Raw genomic sequence first — 16,394 nt, 5'->3', positions numbered from 1 at the left:
CAAAAGGAAAATGTGGAGAGCAAAAGGTCTCAGAGCAAGAAGGTCAAGCAGTGATTGCCACTACGGGAAGTCTGTGGCGGTCACACAACTAGTGTTGCTCCCCTTTTCTTCATGTACGTCAAATGTCTGTGATGATGGGACTTGGCAATGTCATTATCTATGTATAAACAACAGCACTGTTTGTAGTAAACATGCATATTTCACACTACTGTGCCAACTCTGCTGTCTATTGAGCCATATGCTCTTGCAGAGGGTGTCTGAATTAAGTACAAACTGCTTAACTGTGGGATAAGGGACAGATGTAATTACAGGGACATTCCAAGCACAAGGGGTTTCTGGCCTGACACTTTATGATTTTCTTTGGTGTGTGCATGGACAGAACAAGACTGAATTTTTTCTTTAAAGTCCTGGCATGATTGCACTCAGGCAAGGAGAAGCAGAAAATCACCCAGGAAGCTCCTCATTCACCTGCCTCTAAAGGTTCTTCCAGAATTTTTAGAAGAGGAAGTGGAGGAGAGGGAGAGGGAGAAGGATGTGCACAAAGAAATGGCTGTGAAGGCAGCTTTTGAAGATATGCTGGAAAGCCATCAGGATGAGTCTGGAACAAGCAATATTTGTGATAACACCATTGTTTACCACAATTATTTTTAAGTTTAAAAATATTGTGGCTGTTTCATTTTTTGAAAAAAAACCCTACACCTGAACCTTTGGTGCTCCCTGGTTATCACACACATCAGCAGCTCAACAGTACAAGTAGTTGGAGTTTCTCCTTTTTTCTTTCTTTTTTCTTTTTTTTTTTTTTTTTTTTTTTTTTTTTTTTTTTTTTTTTTTTTTTTTTTTTTTTTTTTTCCTACGAAATGCGTGCGCAAGTTTTCCTCAAAATACTTGCCAAGTCTGAATCAGTGCCTGGGGAAGACAGTTCGCTCTCCAGTGTTGCCCGCAGCCGGTGGCTAGCAGCAGCAGCCCCCAGTGCAGAGCGCATCCCATCCCCACGCTGGAGCGGGGCATTCCGCCGCACACGGAGCAGGAGCAGGGATGCAAACGCGACAGATGCCCGCCCAGCTGGGCTGGGCTGGGGGACACTTCGCGCGGAAATTATTTTTGAAATTTTCACCTGGTAGCCTCGGAAGTGTGTGGCAAACACTAGTCGAACCTCCAGAATACATTAGCTGTAAAGACGAGTCATTCCTGCCCCCACATTCCCCTACAAAAATCCGACAAACCACTTGCGAAGGGAGCCGTCTCTCCCCGCGGGCTCTGCCTGCCTGCCCCGCGGTGTTCTGGTACCGCTGGCCGCCCCTACCTTGTCCCGCTTCAGCAGCTCCAAAATGTAGCCGAACCGGGTGCTATCCGCGGCTGCCTCCATGGCCCCGCGCTCCAGACGGGATCACGCCGCCCCTGCGCTCCCTCCGCGCCCGCAGCGCAGCCCCGGTCCCAGCGCTCTTCGAGGGAGGGCCGTCGTGGTGCGACAGATGCTCTGCCCGCCCACCCGCTCACGGGACTCGGGATGCTCTTGAGAACGTCGCATCCGGGAGCATCGCGGCAGGACTGCCAGGCACCTGGAGGTGCCCAAGAGCACCGCCTCTGCTCAGGTGCCGCGGCCGCGAGAGTTGCTGTTTTAAAGCCGACTAAGTTACACCTACTGGTGGTCTCATAAAAACGGAGTGATGCTGTATCAATCACTGAGCCTGTGGCACTGGGCCGGCGCCTGTGCGTGCCCCTCAGGGCAACACTCAAGGTGGGCATGCCTCCTTTCAAAGCACAGCTTGAAGTGGATGTATGCTGAGGAGCAGCATGATGCATTAGCACCCAGGGTCCATCTGGTTTTCTTAAATTCTAAACTTTTGTTAAAATGACAAATTGTGTCTAAACAGAGAACACCTACTAATGTGCAGAATTACATATATGATCTCTCTTTCATGTGTTTGCACTTGACTGGTGATGTGTTCATGGGGTAATTCAAACAGGAGGAAATCTTCCTATCATCTCTTTTTCTTCATCCCAGGCCTGATGCCACTTCTAAGGATGGGATGGATACAACATGCCTGTATACAACTGCGGCAGAGAAACTGGTCCCAGCAACCCAAGTACCCTCCTCTGCTTGATGAAGGCAACCATCAGTTCCACTGATTTCACACCAGGCAGGAGGATCAGCTATCAGGTGAGGCACTGCACAGCCACCCAGACACAGTGGGCAAGGGGGTTCCACAGGACAGTTGGGGAATGGTGTTTGACATGTGGCAGACATCACATTTCTGCTCCGTGCCTGTCCCCACTTCATGCCTTATATATACCTTGCTTCTGGGTAGAGGAACTGCAGTTCACTTTAGCCAGCAGTGGCTCATTTCTTCCTGTTCTGGAGTCAAACTTCCCCAAACAAAAAGGTTCCAGCTGCCTGCAAGACCTGGGAGAGAAGCACAGGTGAATGGCTAGCCCACTGCTGTCTCACCAGTCCTCTTCCAAGCTGAGAGGTGGAAGGTGACAAGCCCTTCTTATTCTGTAGCTATCAGGTAGCCCATGAAGCACATCACCCCTGTGTGGTGAAAACACACAAAGAGTATTTTATAACAGTATAATGTATCCCCTCAGAGGCTGCATTTCCTAGGATATTGATATAGTAGTAATGTTATCTCAAATTCTCTCTACAGGTTACTCACTGAAATAGTATATCTTTCCTTTCTCAGGAAACGGGATTCATGAATAGCTTGAGACTTTTCTGTTACTAGATATTGTACAATTATATATATCAAATTACTCATTATTCAAATAGCTCATTATTATGATATAGACAGTCTTCCAGTGCACTTCTTGGTTTTGTGCAAACAGCCCAGGAATAAACAATGGGCAGTGGCACTGGGGACAGTCAGATGTCATCACCCACACAGATGAGAAGTCCTCTGTATATAATTGAACTCAGTGAGAGATATTTTGCTTCCTGGTTTGATTTCAGCTCACCAAATGGCAGTCATGTAGGAAATTTTCACTACTGTAATTTCTTTGTCTCAGTGAGGAGTGCTGGTAGAGAGCAGGGCTGGCTGAGGCTGGGACAAGGGACTGCCTGAAGGAGTACCTTGCTTCTCCCAAGCTGCTCAAGTCCAGCAGCCATCTGCAGGAAACCATGCTGGCAGTGGCCTCAGTGACAGCGGCACTCCTGTGTCAAGGAAGGTTGTACCACCGTATCAGTGTGAATCTCCAAACGATAACCAGCACCAAGAGCAAACATACCTTTGACCCTACAGCTCCTTAATGACAGGCTGTGTGAAAAGCCAGGGAATTTACAACCCTTTGTGCTCCATAGCATAAACTGTTTACTGCACTGGAACCCTTTCAGTGGAAGGGCACGCCTGCACCTGAATCTCACTGCAGCTTTGTCAATCCCCAACAGCCACCAGCCAAAGTATGTGAGACAAGAGTTTCTTCCCGTGCGTGGATCTGTTCCAAATCAGAGTTCTGTCTTGTGTTCTTTAGCCACAAACCACACCAGTATTGTGAACTACGTGCTCTGAATTTCTGGCTGCTGTCTCATGATGTTTTTTCTTCAACTGTCAGATTTGGGTTGTGTGTTTTATTTCTCTATTGCTGCCAAACCTTGCAGGTTATAGCCAGCCTGGGCTGCAATTCAAACATTTAGGACAAAAAAGGATGATTCTTTGTTCCACTTCCTTCACCTCCTCATGTCCCACTTCCATAAATTGATAAATGTAAATGTAAATGTAAATGTAAATGTAAATGTAAATGTAAATGTAAATGTAAAGAGATGTAAATGTAGCTCAAGTCATGAAATCAGCCAGGGTAAGAAGGATACAGGAGAAGATGGAAGAAGCTGATGGTTCTTTCATGATGTCTCCCTGAAGTGGTTTTGTTTCAGGATTAGCTCTGTTAGCACTCCTGGTTCAGATGGCTGCCAGTGATAGTTAAGCATGAGGAAGCCACAAACCACTTTTGCATTGATTTCACAGCTTCAGCAGTGGCATCCTCCCAAGCAGCTCTAGCCAGGATGATCCTGGCCCCCGCATGACAGCGCTCTCTGCCATCAGCCCTGCAGAAAAGTGTTTTTCTGCAAGTCCAGCAAGCCTGAGCAGAGCCCTGTGGACAGTTAAGTGTCATTTACACAAGCTCTCTCCATATATCTAGACTAGCTAGGAATTTGGGACTATCCTCTGCAGAAGATATCAGTTCCTGTAGCCTTTCTGAGGGCTCCTGTTTACTTCTCCTTGGATAGCAGACAGTTTTTTTCCAGCCTTTGCCTGGAGTGGCAGAAGGCTGACAGGGGAATGCACACTTGGAAGGCCGTAGACAGATGGGGAAGCTTCACATTGCAGCTGGTGGCCCAGGGGCTTTCACCCCTCTTGGTAACTTATGGCTGTGTTTTATACAACCTTTACTGAGGTGGGCTGTATGTTGAAAATAGCTGTGAAGTCCTCACCTATTCCACATAAATACAAGATATGAAATTGCTTTTCATAGTTTTCCTTCTTTTGTTTCATATTTTACATCAGTTCCTTTCTAAGGAACCAGGATATCTGAAAATCAATTCAAACCTTCTGTTGTCATGAAATTATCTGAGTATGTCATATTATGTTACAGTGAAACATACAGGAACATATTTTTTTTCTGTTACTTAAACTTGAAGCAGGTCTCAAAAAAAAAAGGATACCAGTCAGATTCCAAAATTATATAAATTATTTGGTATCATTTTATATCAGTGGAAAAACTGGTCCTATATTTCAATCCTGAAATGCCATACAGCACCGGGTTCTGTTGTGACATGTTGGTACACAAATTAAAATACAAAGGAAATTTGTGTTTCTTGACCTGTGAATTATGTTGATTCTCCCAGGACAATGACAACAGCTCTAGATTTTGTCTTTGATATCCTTCTCTGTCTTAGTTGACTTCTAAACTAAATATGAGCAGTGAAGCTTACTCAGATGCTTTTGTCTTTCTGTTCCCCTAGGACTGTGAGGTATTTTCCCATTTCCATTGCACAAGGAGTCCAGTCAAGCACACACCCTCAGCACACGTCTAGCACCATAGTGAGGTTGGTCTTCTCCCACTGTGCTCCTGTAAACACACTTGAACTTTTTGGCCATCATCACCTGAGGAAATCTACTTAAAGGGTGTTTGAAACAAGTTGCAGGTGGTGATATGGTTAAGGGCTAGCACAAATAATTCAGTATAGAGAAGAGAAAGAGCACTTCCATTTTATAGTATGTGGGGGAAAAATTGATTTGTGTAGATGTACTTTCATCTCAGACAACTCCTATGTCACTGAACAATGGAGATGCAAGAAAGGTGATGTTAAAGACAGTAGAAAACTGTGCTAGAATTCAGCATGAAATGCTTCACTGCTGAATTGTTCATGTGAGTAAACATTTGAAATCATGGAAGAAACACCTCTGAAATGTGAGTATGCATGTCTGGTAAAGACTGTGACCTGCTTTTATTCTCAGAACAGCCTTCAGAGGTCTGCATCAAGCTTGAGTAATATGAAAGAGAATCTATGTGAATAGTTTATGAATTTTATATAAACTTCTTCCTTCTGCAGGGAGTGATGTAGATGTGAGCTGTCACTGGCAGAAAAAAAATTGCCATGAAACAGATGAGACCTTATGATGGCTGGAAAGGTGTTGTAAGCAGGACAAATAAGACCAAACTATTTCAAAGAGCGGAGGACTTGCATGCAGACCTACAATAAACTCCATCTCTATAGTTTTTCTAGGCACCACAGGGACATTTTTTTCTGCCATTTTTTCCCCACCTGTGTTTTTCTCGGGTAAACAGAGGAGCAAAAGTTTCCAAAGTCTCGTGACAAGCAGTCAGAAAACCGTCTGCTTCTGCATCTCTTCCACATTTTAACTGATGTTGTTTTCAAGATGGCCAACTCCTGCACCTTCACCCTGACAACTATGTTAATGATCTCCACTCAACATTCAGATTTAGCCTGGGATCCCCAGATCTCCACAGGATGCAGCTGCCAAATCACATCTTCACTTTCTGCTGGAGAGTTTGATTTTTACCCTTTCAATGTCTCTAAACTTTCTTAGTGATCTAATTTTTATCCCCTATCACCAGAGACTGAAACAGGGTTTTATTTATTTTCATATACTTTAATCTAATAGAAACAGCAAAAACATGAAGGTCATTAAACACATAGGGCTTAATATGGCCAATAAACTGAAGCAGTGGCTAACACAACATACTTGGTTGCTAGTGGCCAGAAGAAAGATTCTCACTCTTTGCCTGTACCTCTCGTTTCCCTTACTTCTGGATGTAAGTCCTTGGCAAATGTAATAAAATTTAAAAGTGAATTCCAAATCCACAATATATTGGAGCCAAATAATTTGTTCTACTGTGCTCAGACCTTTTTGACACTGGAGATACCTATCTCTAGGCTTTTTGTCTTGCTCCCTTTAAAGACCTCTGTTCAAGTTGCATTAATATATCCATTCAGTATTTTTGAGATACAAGCACACAAAATAAAGTACAGAGAGAAAACTGCATCTGCACTCTTTGAAAAATTATCTTTATGTATGATTTCCTCCTAGCCTGTCCCATCTGACACTGGCAGAGTATCACATGCCCCTGGGAACAAGCTCATTTAAAAATATGGGTTAAGTATGTAGACCATTATTAATATTTAATGTATTGAGTATGTTATTAGATATTTATGAAGAATAAAGTACATAATTATGCATACCATGAATATATCATGCAATTGCCATTTTTTGTTGCAACTACTGGTAATCAAGTTTGACAATACAAAGAGAATTTGGGCTATCTAGAGTTTTAAGAAATATTAATTGAGCAAAACACAGCAAGCTTGAGTCTATTAATTTACTGATTCTATTCAGTTACTTAAAACAATGTGTCTAATGAAGAAATCAGAGACATGCAAATCAGAGAAAGATAAGGGAAAGATGATCTCTGCTGAGATCTGCATGCAAATGTTGTCATGTATGTTTTAGTAATTTTGTGTGTTTTGCAAAAGGGGCAGATCTGTTATTGTGAAGGCTCTGAAGAATGAAGTATAGACATGAAAGCTTTTTAGGCTCAGCTGGCCTTCAGAGACTATTACACCCCTTCTACAAGGCCTGTCCTATTCATGCCTTCAAGGTTTAAGCGTGTCAGCTGGGCTTCTACATTTTTCTTTCAGCTTAACTATACCAGGACTAGGTTTGAATTAACTTTCCTTTTTCAAAATGGCATGCTGTGCTCTTACAATGAAATTAATCCCCTGCATTTACCCATGGGTTAATAAAGTCTTTAATCCCCTCTAAAGGTGCATTAAGCTCCCTGCAGATTGGCTTTGCACAGAGCAGGGTGGATGAAGACCCTGCTGTGCCCAAGGGCTGACCCTCCCGGTGTCACACAGCACCAGAATGAGCTTGCCCCTTTATCTGTGTGCCCACTGGGCATCTGAGGCTCTCCAGAACCTCCACACCAATAACTCCATTTAACACCAGTATCCAGCTGGGATCAGCATTTAGGCATGCTGCTGGAGTAGCTGCCTGCAGGAGTACTGACTGCTGTCTCTGGGCAGGCAGTGCTGCACTGCTGAGAGCTCCTGTGCCTCCCTGCCTCTCTGAAGGATGATAAAGGCACTGGTGCCCTGTCAAAGAACAAGTGGCTCAAACAAAGCTGGCTTATGTATATAAAGGAATGTGCATCACAGAGCAAAAGGTCAGAAATGTCACTTGGAGGACTTTGTCTGAAATCACTGCAAAGAAAATTGTTCCTTTTAGTGTTAATAAAAAGCCAAGGGTGGAGTAAAGTAACACTCCTGATTCCTGGTCCCGTTGTGTGGAGTGTGGAAAGGACGTGAGGCATAAATTTGTTACTGGCCAGCAGTATTTGGGGTCCAAACTCCTAAATCATGACTCTGCCTGGTGCCCCAGGTGTGCTGCTCTGCAGGGCAAACAAAACATCATGAGGTGCAGAGCCAGGCACAGGCTGCAGAAGCAGAGCCAAGGCTCCGGGTGTTGTCCCACAAATATCACTGAGCAAAGTGAGCTGTTGCCAACCTTGCTGTGTGACCTTGGTCACCTTCATCTCATGGGTAACAGGCAGAAGCACAGTCCCTCATGATGTATGTCCCTGCCATGGGCCCACAAGTACTTACACACTATTCTGGAGTTTCTAGGAAATGAAATCTCCCTGGATTCCCATGTAAATTTCTTTTCATTCCTTTGACTTCTACAGACTGCTTGACAAGTACAGCAGCTCTCATCAGGCCTCCCTGATGCAGCAGCCTAACTGAGCAGAACAGACTTCCCTCCAATTCCAACACACCAAATCCACAGAGGCACACTCATTTTGCCCTTCTATGGAGAGGAAAGTGAAATGCATGTTAGTGTGCCAAGGGTGACCCCTCTCAGTGCTGTCCCCAAATAACTTGTCAGGCAAGGATTTCAAAGAGGTTAAAGATAGATAAACTCATACTAGTTTGAAATATTGTGTTATTTAAACAATTTTACCACATTTATGTTGAACTGAGGTGTGTAAAATGTTGGCAAAATTGACATTTTAGCCTGGTTTAATTTTTTTTACCATTACTTTAAAGTAAACAAGAATAATCTGTTCCTGAATGACAGCAGTAGATGAGCAGAAGTGTTTAGGCTAGGGCTGTCTCAACCCATAAGACAAGGCACATTTAAGATCTTCATTTGCCAGTATTTCCAGGGCACAAAACTTCATTGAAGTGACTGAGATCAGGGTGTTTACTTATTAAAAAAAAAAAAAAAAAAAAAAAAAAAAAAGTCTTGCTTTACATCCCTGTTGACTCCAAATTCAGCTAGCATCAAAAAGCACCAGAAAGCTCAATTTGTTCTGACAGGACAAGTGGCCTGTGGGTAGCTGGAGTAGTCTGGGCAGCCAGTACAGTAAGGGGATGGGAGGGGGGTCCAGTCCAGACTGGCTATCATATCAACAGCTGCTGCAGAATTTTATTTCCTTTTATAGAAGGGAAACTGTGGGAACTGTTGCTCTCCACAGTCAGTGGAGCCTTTGGTTAAAAAGCTGCCCTCCCTGGGGAACACACACTACATAACATCTCAAATGCCTGCATGTTTGCTCAGGTTTCTGCTGCAGCCGAAAACAGTGTGCTTGTATTTGCTTTATGCAGGGATCTGTGAAGTCTGCCTTTTCTGTGGCTTCTGGACCATGGCTTGGAATCACAGGAGATGAGAAAGCTTGCAACAGTCCTGAGAGGTTACAGGCAGAGGGTAAGGGAAATGCAGTTAGGACCATCCAGGGGCAGAAGGAGAAATGTGCCAGGAGCATTCCTGCTGCTCTGCACGGGGCCTGTGGTGCAGAGCACAGGCTGAGATACCTGGCCAGGTCTGTGCTGGTGGCCACTGAGCTCAGGAGCTGTAACAGGGCTGGGGAAAAGCTTTCTCATTGATAGCTGCCATTCCCAACTCGTGCTCAGAGCTGGCAATACCCCTCAGCAGGGAGGAGTGTGCATCCTGGGAAGAGTAAATGTGTGCCTCTGGTGTTCCCTCATGCCTGTGTTTAATAAAACTAGGATAAACCAGGGCTGGCAGAAGGGAAGGGGACAGGACTTGTCTTATGGCCAGGGAAGCTCACCTTGTTAACACATTTAACACCTTTTCTTCAGATGCCCACCATCACAGTCCTCATTTGTACCAGCAGCTCCTCATTCTGTAGAATGAAGTTGTTGGAGGCTGGAGTTTTTTTATACTGAAAACAGATGTCAAGGCATAGAGCCATCAGAAAAAAATTGGTGGTAGTAGCAGTTTGCATGGTGTGTACAGGAAGTTATCTATAGCAACTAGGAAGTCACAGAGGGCATGTTATCACCACCCTGCAGGACTCATTCTGGCCACATACAGGGAGTTATATATAGAGCTGTATACAAAAATACAGAAGAGCCCTGTGCCTGTGCTGGAAAGCCTCATCAGAACTTCTCTTGAGCAGACTCCTGTCCTTGACCTAACCAGAGAACTGCATATTTCAGAGGACATTTTGGAAAGACGCTGGACAACAAGTACCTCCCGAGGACAGCTGATCTGTAAAGTACAGGTGTACAGACCAGAGTGCATGTATGCCCAATCTAACAAAGATTTCCGATTTCCTTCTGAAGTATTTTTGTGCTATTTATAGAAACCTTCCCCCTGTCATGCTTCCCATCTATGTACCTCACAGATTGGCTCCACAAGAAACTGCACCACCAAAGCAAAACTCTCCTTGGTTTAAGAATCCACAGGTTTAGGGTTCAGGGATGATAAAAAAAAATTAAAGTGGAATCTAAAGAACTGCAAGAAATAGTCCACCAAAGTGTCCCAAGGCAGGATAAACTGTCCCTACACCATGCCCACCATCTTAGTCTAACCTGCTATGAAGGAGCATCCCTGACAAATGCTCCCTGGGCAATAGGTTTACACAGATGATCTCTTTCCACATTATAGGGTCTGAATTCAAAGAAGGTTTTAATGATAAAATAAGCAGAATGGAAGTTGAGACAAAGATGAAAATGCAATTTGGCCAAGTGAATTTATTTTAGTAAGGTTTGACTGTAATTTAAAGAAGGTTGTTAAACAAAGTCTTCTGGACAGCACAACAGCAAATAAATATAGCTCTGTGCTTAGGGAAACCTTTAAATTAAACAAAAGTAGCACGCAATTTCAACAGCAGTCTCACATATTTAGCTTTCTAGGCAGCATAAGCACCTGTCCCACAAGCACTCACGAAGGGCAATAAACTACAGAAAATCTTGACTCATTTTCACTTCAAATTTTTCTTTTGCAGATTTCACATAGAAGGACAAGATGGGATTCTCCCTCCCAGAGTGAGGCAGAACTTTTGTCTCATGTCTGGAGCAAAGGGAATACGGGGAAAGTTCTGGATGGAAGCCCAGGTTGGATCTTGCAGAAATAGCCTCATGAAAGCCTCCATGCTCTCCCACATTGAGCATCCAAAGCAGTTGCTTCAGTGGTGCACAGGTGTACTGGGTTGGGCATCTGGGCTGGGCACCAGATGCCTACCAAACCACTCTATCACTCTCCTTCCTAGCTAGACAAGAGAGAGAAAAAAAGATTGAAAAGGACATACAGGTTCAGATAAGGCAGTTTACTAAAGCAAAAGTGAAAGTTTGCACATGCACAAGCAGAGAAAAAAATAGGCTTATTCTCTACTTCCCATTGTTGGCGAGCAGTGTTCAGCCACTTCCCAGGAATAAGGCTTCAGCACCTGGAGTGGTTGCTCCAGAAGGCAAACATCGTAAATAAAAAATGTCCCCTTTCCTTAGCTTTTATATCTGAGCTGATGTCATATGCTAGGAAATATCCCTTGGGTCAGTTTGGGTCAGCTGGCCTGGTTCTCCCAGAACTGTGCCCAGCCCCAGCCTACTGATGGGACAGGCAAGAATGCTGGGGAGACAGTGCTGACACTGTGCCAGCACTGCCTAGCAGCAACCAAAGAACCACTGTCTTATCAGCCCCTTTCTAGATGCCAGTGCAAAGCACAGCACTGTGAGGGCTGCTAAGGGATAATGAACTCAGCCAGACTCAACACAACAGAGTAGGTCCTGGTCCTCTTACTAGGGCTTGGTTATCATCACTGTTAGGAGTTCACATGGAAGCCACTTTCACAAGCAGGCTAAAATTGTCAAAACACAGCTGCTACATTCATATCTCCCTCACTGCATTTGTGAATTTAATATAAGCAACATACGTTGCAAATTGAAAGCTCTTTCCTGAACACTTCTAATTCTCAAAGTGAGAGCATGCAGACTGTTTTCATACAGATATTCCCTTCCTTGATGAACTTTATCTTTTTTACTGCAAGTCAGGACCATATTCTTCCTCAGAATCCTACTTCTTCTCCAGTGACAGCAGACTGTCTAGTCCCATTCCCAAGTACAGAGACTGTATCTGCAGATAAACATTTTAAACGATGACAGCCTCACCTTAGTGGAAAGCAAGATCATGGAGCAAATCCTCCTAGAAATTAAGGTAAGGCATGTGGAAAATAATTAGGTGATTTATGACAGCCAGCATGGCTTCACTAAGGACAAATAGTGCCTGACAATTCTTGTGGCCTTCTAAAATGGGCTTATACTGATGGATGTGGAAAGCACAACTGGCATCATATATGTGGACTTGTATAAAGCCTTTGACACTGTACCACATGACATCCTTGCTCTAAACTGGAGACGGTGGACCACTCAGTGGATAAGGAATGGGATGTATGGTCTCGCTCAAAAGAGTTGTGGTCCACACTGTATGTCCAAGCAGAGACCAGTGATGAGCAGCCTTTGGCAGGGCCTGGTGCTGGGACTGGCACTGTTCCACATCCCTGTGGGCAGCAGGGACAGTGGGACTGAGTGCACCCTCAGGAAGCGTGCCAATGATTCTGAGCAGCTTGATGCTATCCACACACCAGAAGAAATAGCATCCAGAGGGACCTGGCTTGAGAAGGGGGCTTGTGCAAACCTCATGGAGTTTGGTACAGCCAAGTGCAAGTGCAAGGTCCTGCAGACAGGAGTACAGATGGGGCAACAAATGGATCGAGAGCAGCTTTTCTGAGGACTTGGGGGTGCTGGTGGGTGAGAGGCTGGATATAACCCAGCCACGGGCACTCACAGCCAACAAAGCCAAATGTGCCCTGGGCTGCATCCAAAGCAGCGTGGCCAGCAGGGGAGGGAGGGAATTCTGCCCCTCTGCTCTGCTCTGATGAGATCCTATTTGGAGTGCTGCATCCATCTCTGGGATCCTCAACATAAGAAGGACATGGACCTTTTGGAGTGCATCCAGAGGAGGCCATGAAGATGATCAGAGGGCTGGAACATCCCTCCTGTGAAGACAGGCTGAGAGGGGGCTGTTTGACCTGGGAAAAAGAAGGCTGTGGGGAGACCTACAGCACCTTCCAGTACCTGAAGGGACCCTAGAAAAATGTTGGAGAGGGTCTTCTTACAAGGGCATGTAGTGACAGGACAAGGGGGAACGGATTAAAACTGAGAAAGTAGGTATTAGGTATGGGCTGCCCTGGACCGAGTCCCACGGGGTGACCCTCAGTTGGCTGGTCAATGGGTACCTGGATAGCGTAATTAAAATTCCCACCAGGAAGACGGAAGGACTCTTGAGCTGCTGGAATCCGAGCGGGTTTATTGAGGATTGATCAAAGGAGTAGGGAGGCAGAAACAAGAGCAGGGAGACAACTACACTCAGGGAAAGCAGACTCCAAGAGCCCCGGGGAAGGAGGGGCCAGAGTATATAACTGTGGAGGGAAGGAGTGCCTAGGGTACAAATGATCCAATGGGAAGAGAGTGTAAGAGAGGAACAGGGGTGGGGTAACATAAACTGGGCCAGTGAGGGGAAAGTGAAGGAGTGGTTTACAGAGGGAACCATTAGAAACAACGAGAATGGGGAACTTTCCAGAACTTGGGGAGATGACAACCACAAAATGACAGGCGATGGGCATGTGCTCATTTGCACTGGGGGGCAGAGGACTTTGGGGAAATGCTTTATCCTAAATGACTGTAGTTTCCCATGGCATTCCCACATTGTCCTCCTCAAGGGCACATCCCACAATTAGGAAAAAATTCTTCACTGTGAGGGTGGTGAGGCACTGGGAAAAGGGTTGCCCAAAGAAGCTGTGGATGCCCCATCCCTGGAAGTGTTCAAATCCAGGTTGGATTGGGCTTTGAGCAACCTGATCTGGTGGGAGATCTCCCTGCCCTTGGCAGGGGAGTTGGAAGAGATAATTTTTAAGGTCCCTTCCCAACCCAAACCATTCTACGGTTCTATATTCTCACAATGTAGTTATCAAACAAGGCACTTTTCCAGTACCTCAAAAATAAAGCAGTAGTGACAGGGTTTGCTGCCTTTCATGGGTTCAGCTTGAAAACCTTTGGAGGCTGTCATTCTCTGTGCCCTTGGGAAAACAGGTTCTCACCCAGAACATGTAACTTGGAAAAAAACACATGACAAGAGCTACAGTTAAAAAGAAATTACACTTTTCCCTCATTTTCTCAACAGTTCATTGATTTTTATTAAACTCAGAAACTAATCAGGCAAATAGAGACCAGGAACACAAAAGCTCAAAAATGGCAAACAGAAAGTGTAAATCTACAACACATTGTAACCACTCAGTGGAGTAATTTAATAACCATTTAGTATAAAGATGTTGAGACTATCTTTTTCACCCACTGTCATCTGAAGTGAGGAAAACTTGTGAAGCGGTCTTTTCTTGCAACAGCAAAAAAAGAGCTTTTCAGAACCACCACAGTATTTAACATCAACATAAAGAGACCAATAATGTCATTCAACTTATGAATTTTGGAGATGTCACATATTTAGTTGCAGCAATAGCATCTTCTTACTTAGGGTCTCTCTGCTTCTTATGCATGTCCTGACATCTCTTTGACCTCCACAGGGACACTGATAGCAAGTTTCTCCAAAATGCCAGGAGATGGGCTGTCCATAAAAGGCTTTGACTTTGGAAATCACTGTTTCTTCCCTTCTATATTAGGCAAGCCCATACTGAATGGCTCACTGGGCACAAAGTTGAAATGTATTTTTTAGGGAATACAACAGTTTCTACAGAATTTCTATACTGGCATCCATGGAGAAAGCACATTTGATGCAGCTTCTGCAGCTCCTCTCAGGCTGTCTTTTACCTTGGGCAAGAGAGCATAGAGCAAGGTACTCATTATGTGCTTCAGCACATGCATTTCAGGTATTTCTGCAATACCAAATTTACTTGCTGGTTTTTCTCATTGATAATGATTGTTCCATTTAGCAAAAACAGTTCTCAATACGAAAATTCATAAACACAAACATGCTTGGAAGCAGCCTTCCAAAATGGTGTTACCATATCTGTCAGCAGCTATGTACAAATCAAGTGGGCCTGAAAGTCCTAATGACATTTAAATCCCCAGTCATCAGATTCTATGGAAAAGATACATTTGACTTCTTTTGTTCAACATACCATTTTAAAGCTGTTTTTCTGGAAGAGAAACTTGGGCCACACATAGAGTTTGGGAGTGTTTCAGACAGGATAGAGGCACTCACATTTGTCAGCCTAATAGCCAAGAGGTTTTACATCCTCAAGCACATGGTAAAGCCACTCAATGCATGAATTTCTTATGTAGGTTCAGTCTCAGCAATGTAAAGCTGTGATTAACACAAAATTATTAGAGGTAGGTAATAATCACATGGTTTGCTTTTTCTAGCTACATTTAAACTTCACAGTTCACATTTAAGTTTTAGCTCTATTTTGATGTATCCCCTTTAAAAGTGGTTTTAGTTATGGACTTATGTGAAACTCTTGTCCACTGATTTTTCATTTAACATTTTTCTAGTCAGAAGACACAATAAAACCACAAAAATCAGAGACAATTCAATACAGTCAGAATCCAGATGTCTGCTACACAGGAACATTCAGTGTTCATAATTTTTTTCCTGACATCAATTGGGACATTCAGAATGGCAAATAATATATGCAGAGTTGGTTATTAGTACAGCTTTTTGTCAACCTAAAAAAGATTAAAGATTTCAAAAGAATTAAAGTAATTAGATACTCAGTGTGAGATGAAAGCATGCTGCTTTCATCAAACTTTGGGTTACTGAGAAACAAATATGTCTTGTGCAACCTTTAGGAAAGGCTAGCTCTGCAGTCAACATGCAGCCTGAAAAGATGTTGTAGAATAAATGGGGGCCAAGGAGATAAGAAATGTAAAATTCATATAAAGAACCCAGAGTAGCTTACAGAAAACATAGCAAGAAATGTTACCTGTTTTTTGAAACAGAAAACTGTTAAATTACTTGCCATGAGAATTTTTCTTGTTCACATAGTATGATTTTTCACTGTTTCCCCCATATTTTCTGCTGAGGGACCCGATGTCCCTCATAGATGAGAATGTGGTCACACATAGAACAACTAAGGAACCATAGTTCAGGATTTTGCAAGTATGGATTTGCCTCACGATAATCAAATACATAATTTTTCACTAAGCTAAGTAAGAACAACTATTTAGACTGTTTCCCAGCAGAGACTAAGAACACCTTATTTGACTCTTCTGAAATTCAAAGCTACTCCCTCTACCAGGGTATGCAGTAAATGCTAAAAAACTCAAAGATGGTTCAGCAGCAAGGCGGAGAAGCAGTGGTGGGGACAGATAGCTACAATTCCATCTCATCTTCATTTTAAACTACACTACGTTCCAGAAACCCATCCTATCCTACCATGAAGTCAATTTGGCATGACCATCTGATATAAAGACAAGAAAATACCATGCTTTTTGGATCAATTTTTACTTCAAGATTTTTGTTGTTTGGTTTTAAATGGGTTTTCATTTAGGTAGACCCCCATGACCTTAGAGACTTCTGCTCAGGGAAGCTACTTCAGTCTTTGCTGACCAACATCCCATT

General features: G+C 43.7%; 1 protein-coding gene across 1 annotated transcript in view; it reads right to left on the bottom strand.

The window, feature by feature from the left end:
- TRIM36 (tripartite motif containing 36) overlaps positions 1-1,402 on the bottom strand; it is a 32,230-nt gene extending 30,828 nt beyond the window's left edge. Inside the window, exon 1 of the mRNA XM_068177595.1 lies at positions 1,304-1,402. Within this exon, the coding sequence (XP_068033696.1) occupies positions 1,304-1,366 (63 nt within the window). The 5' untranslated portion in view covers positions 1,367-1,402. The remainder of the gene's footprint in view (positions 1-1,303) is intronic.
- Positions 1,403-16,394: the final 14,992 nt, after the last annotated feature.

Source organism: Anomalospiza imberbis, chromosome Z (assembly GCF_031753505.1).
Source record: "Anomalospiza imberbis isolate Cuckoo-Finch-1a 21T00152 chromosome Z, ASM3175350v1, whole genome shotgun sequence".
In the NCBI taxonomy this organism is placed as follows: Eukaryota; Metazoa; Chordata; class Aves; order Passeriformes; family Viduidae; genus Anomalospiza; species Anomalospiza imberbis.
Note: the sequence above shows the minus strand (reverse complement) of the source record. Positions and strands in the feature narration are given on the sequence as shown.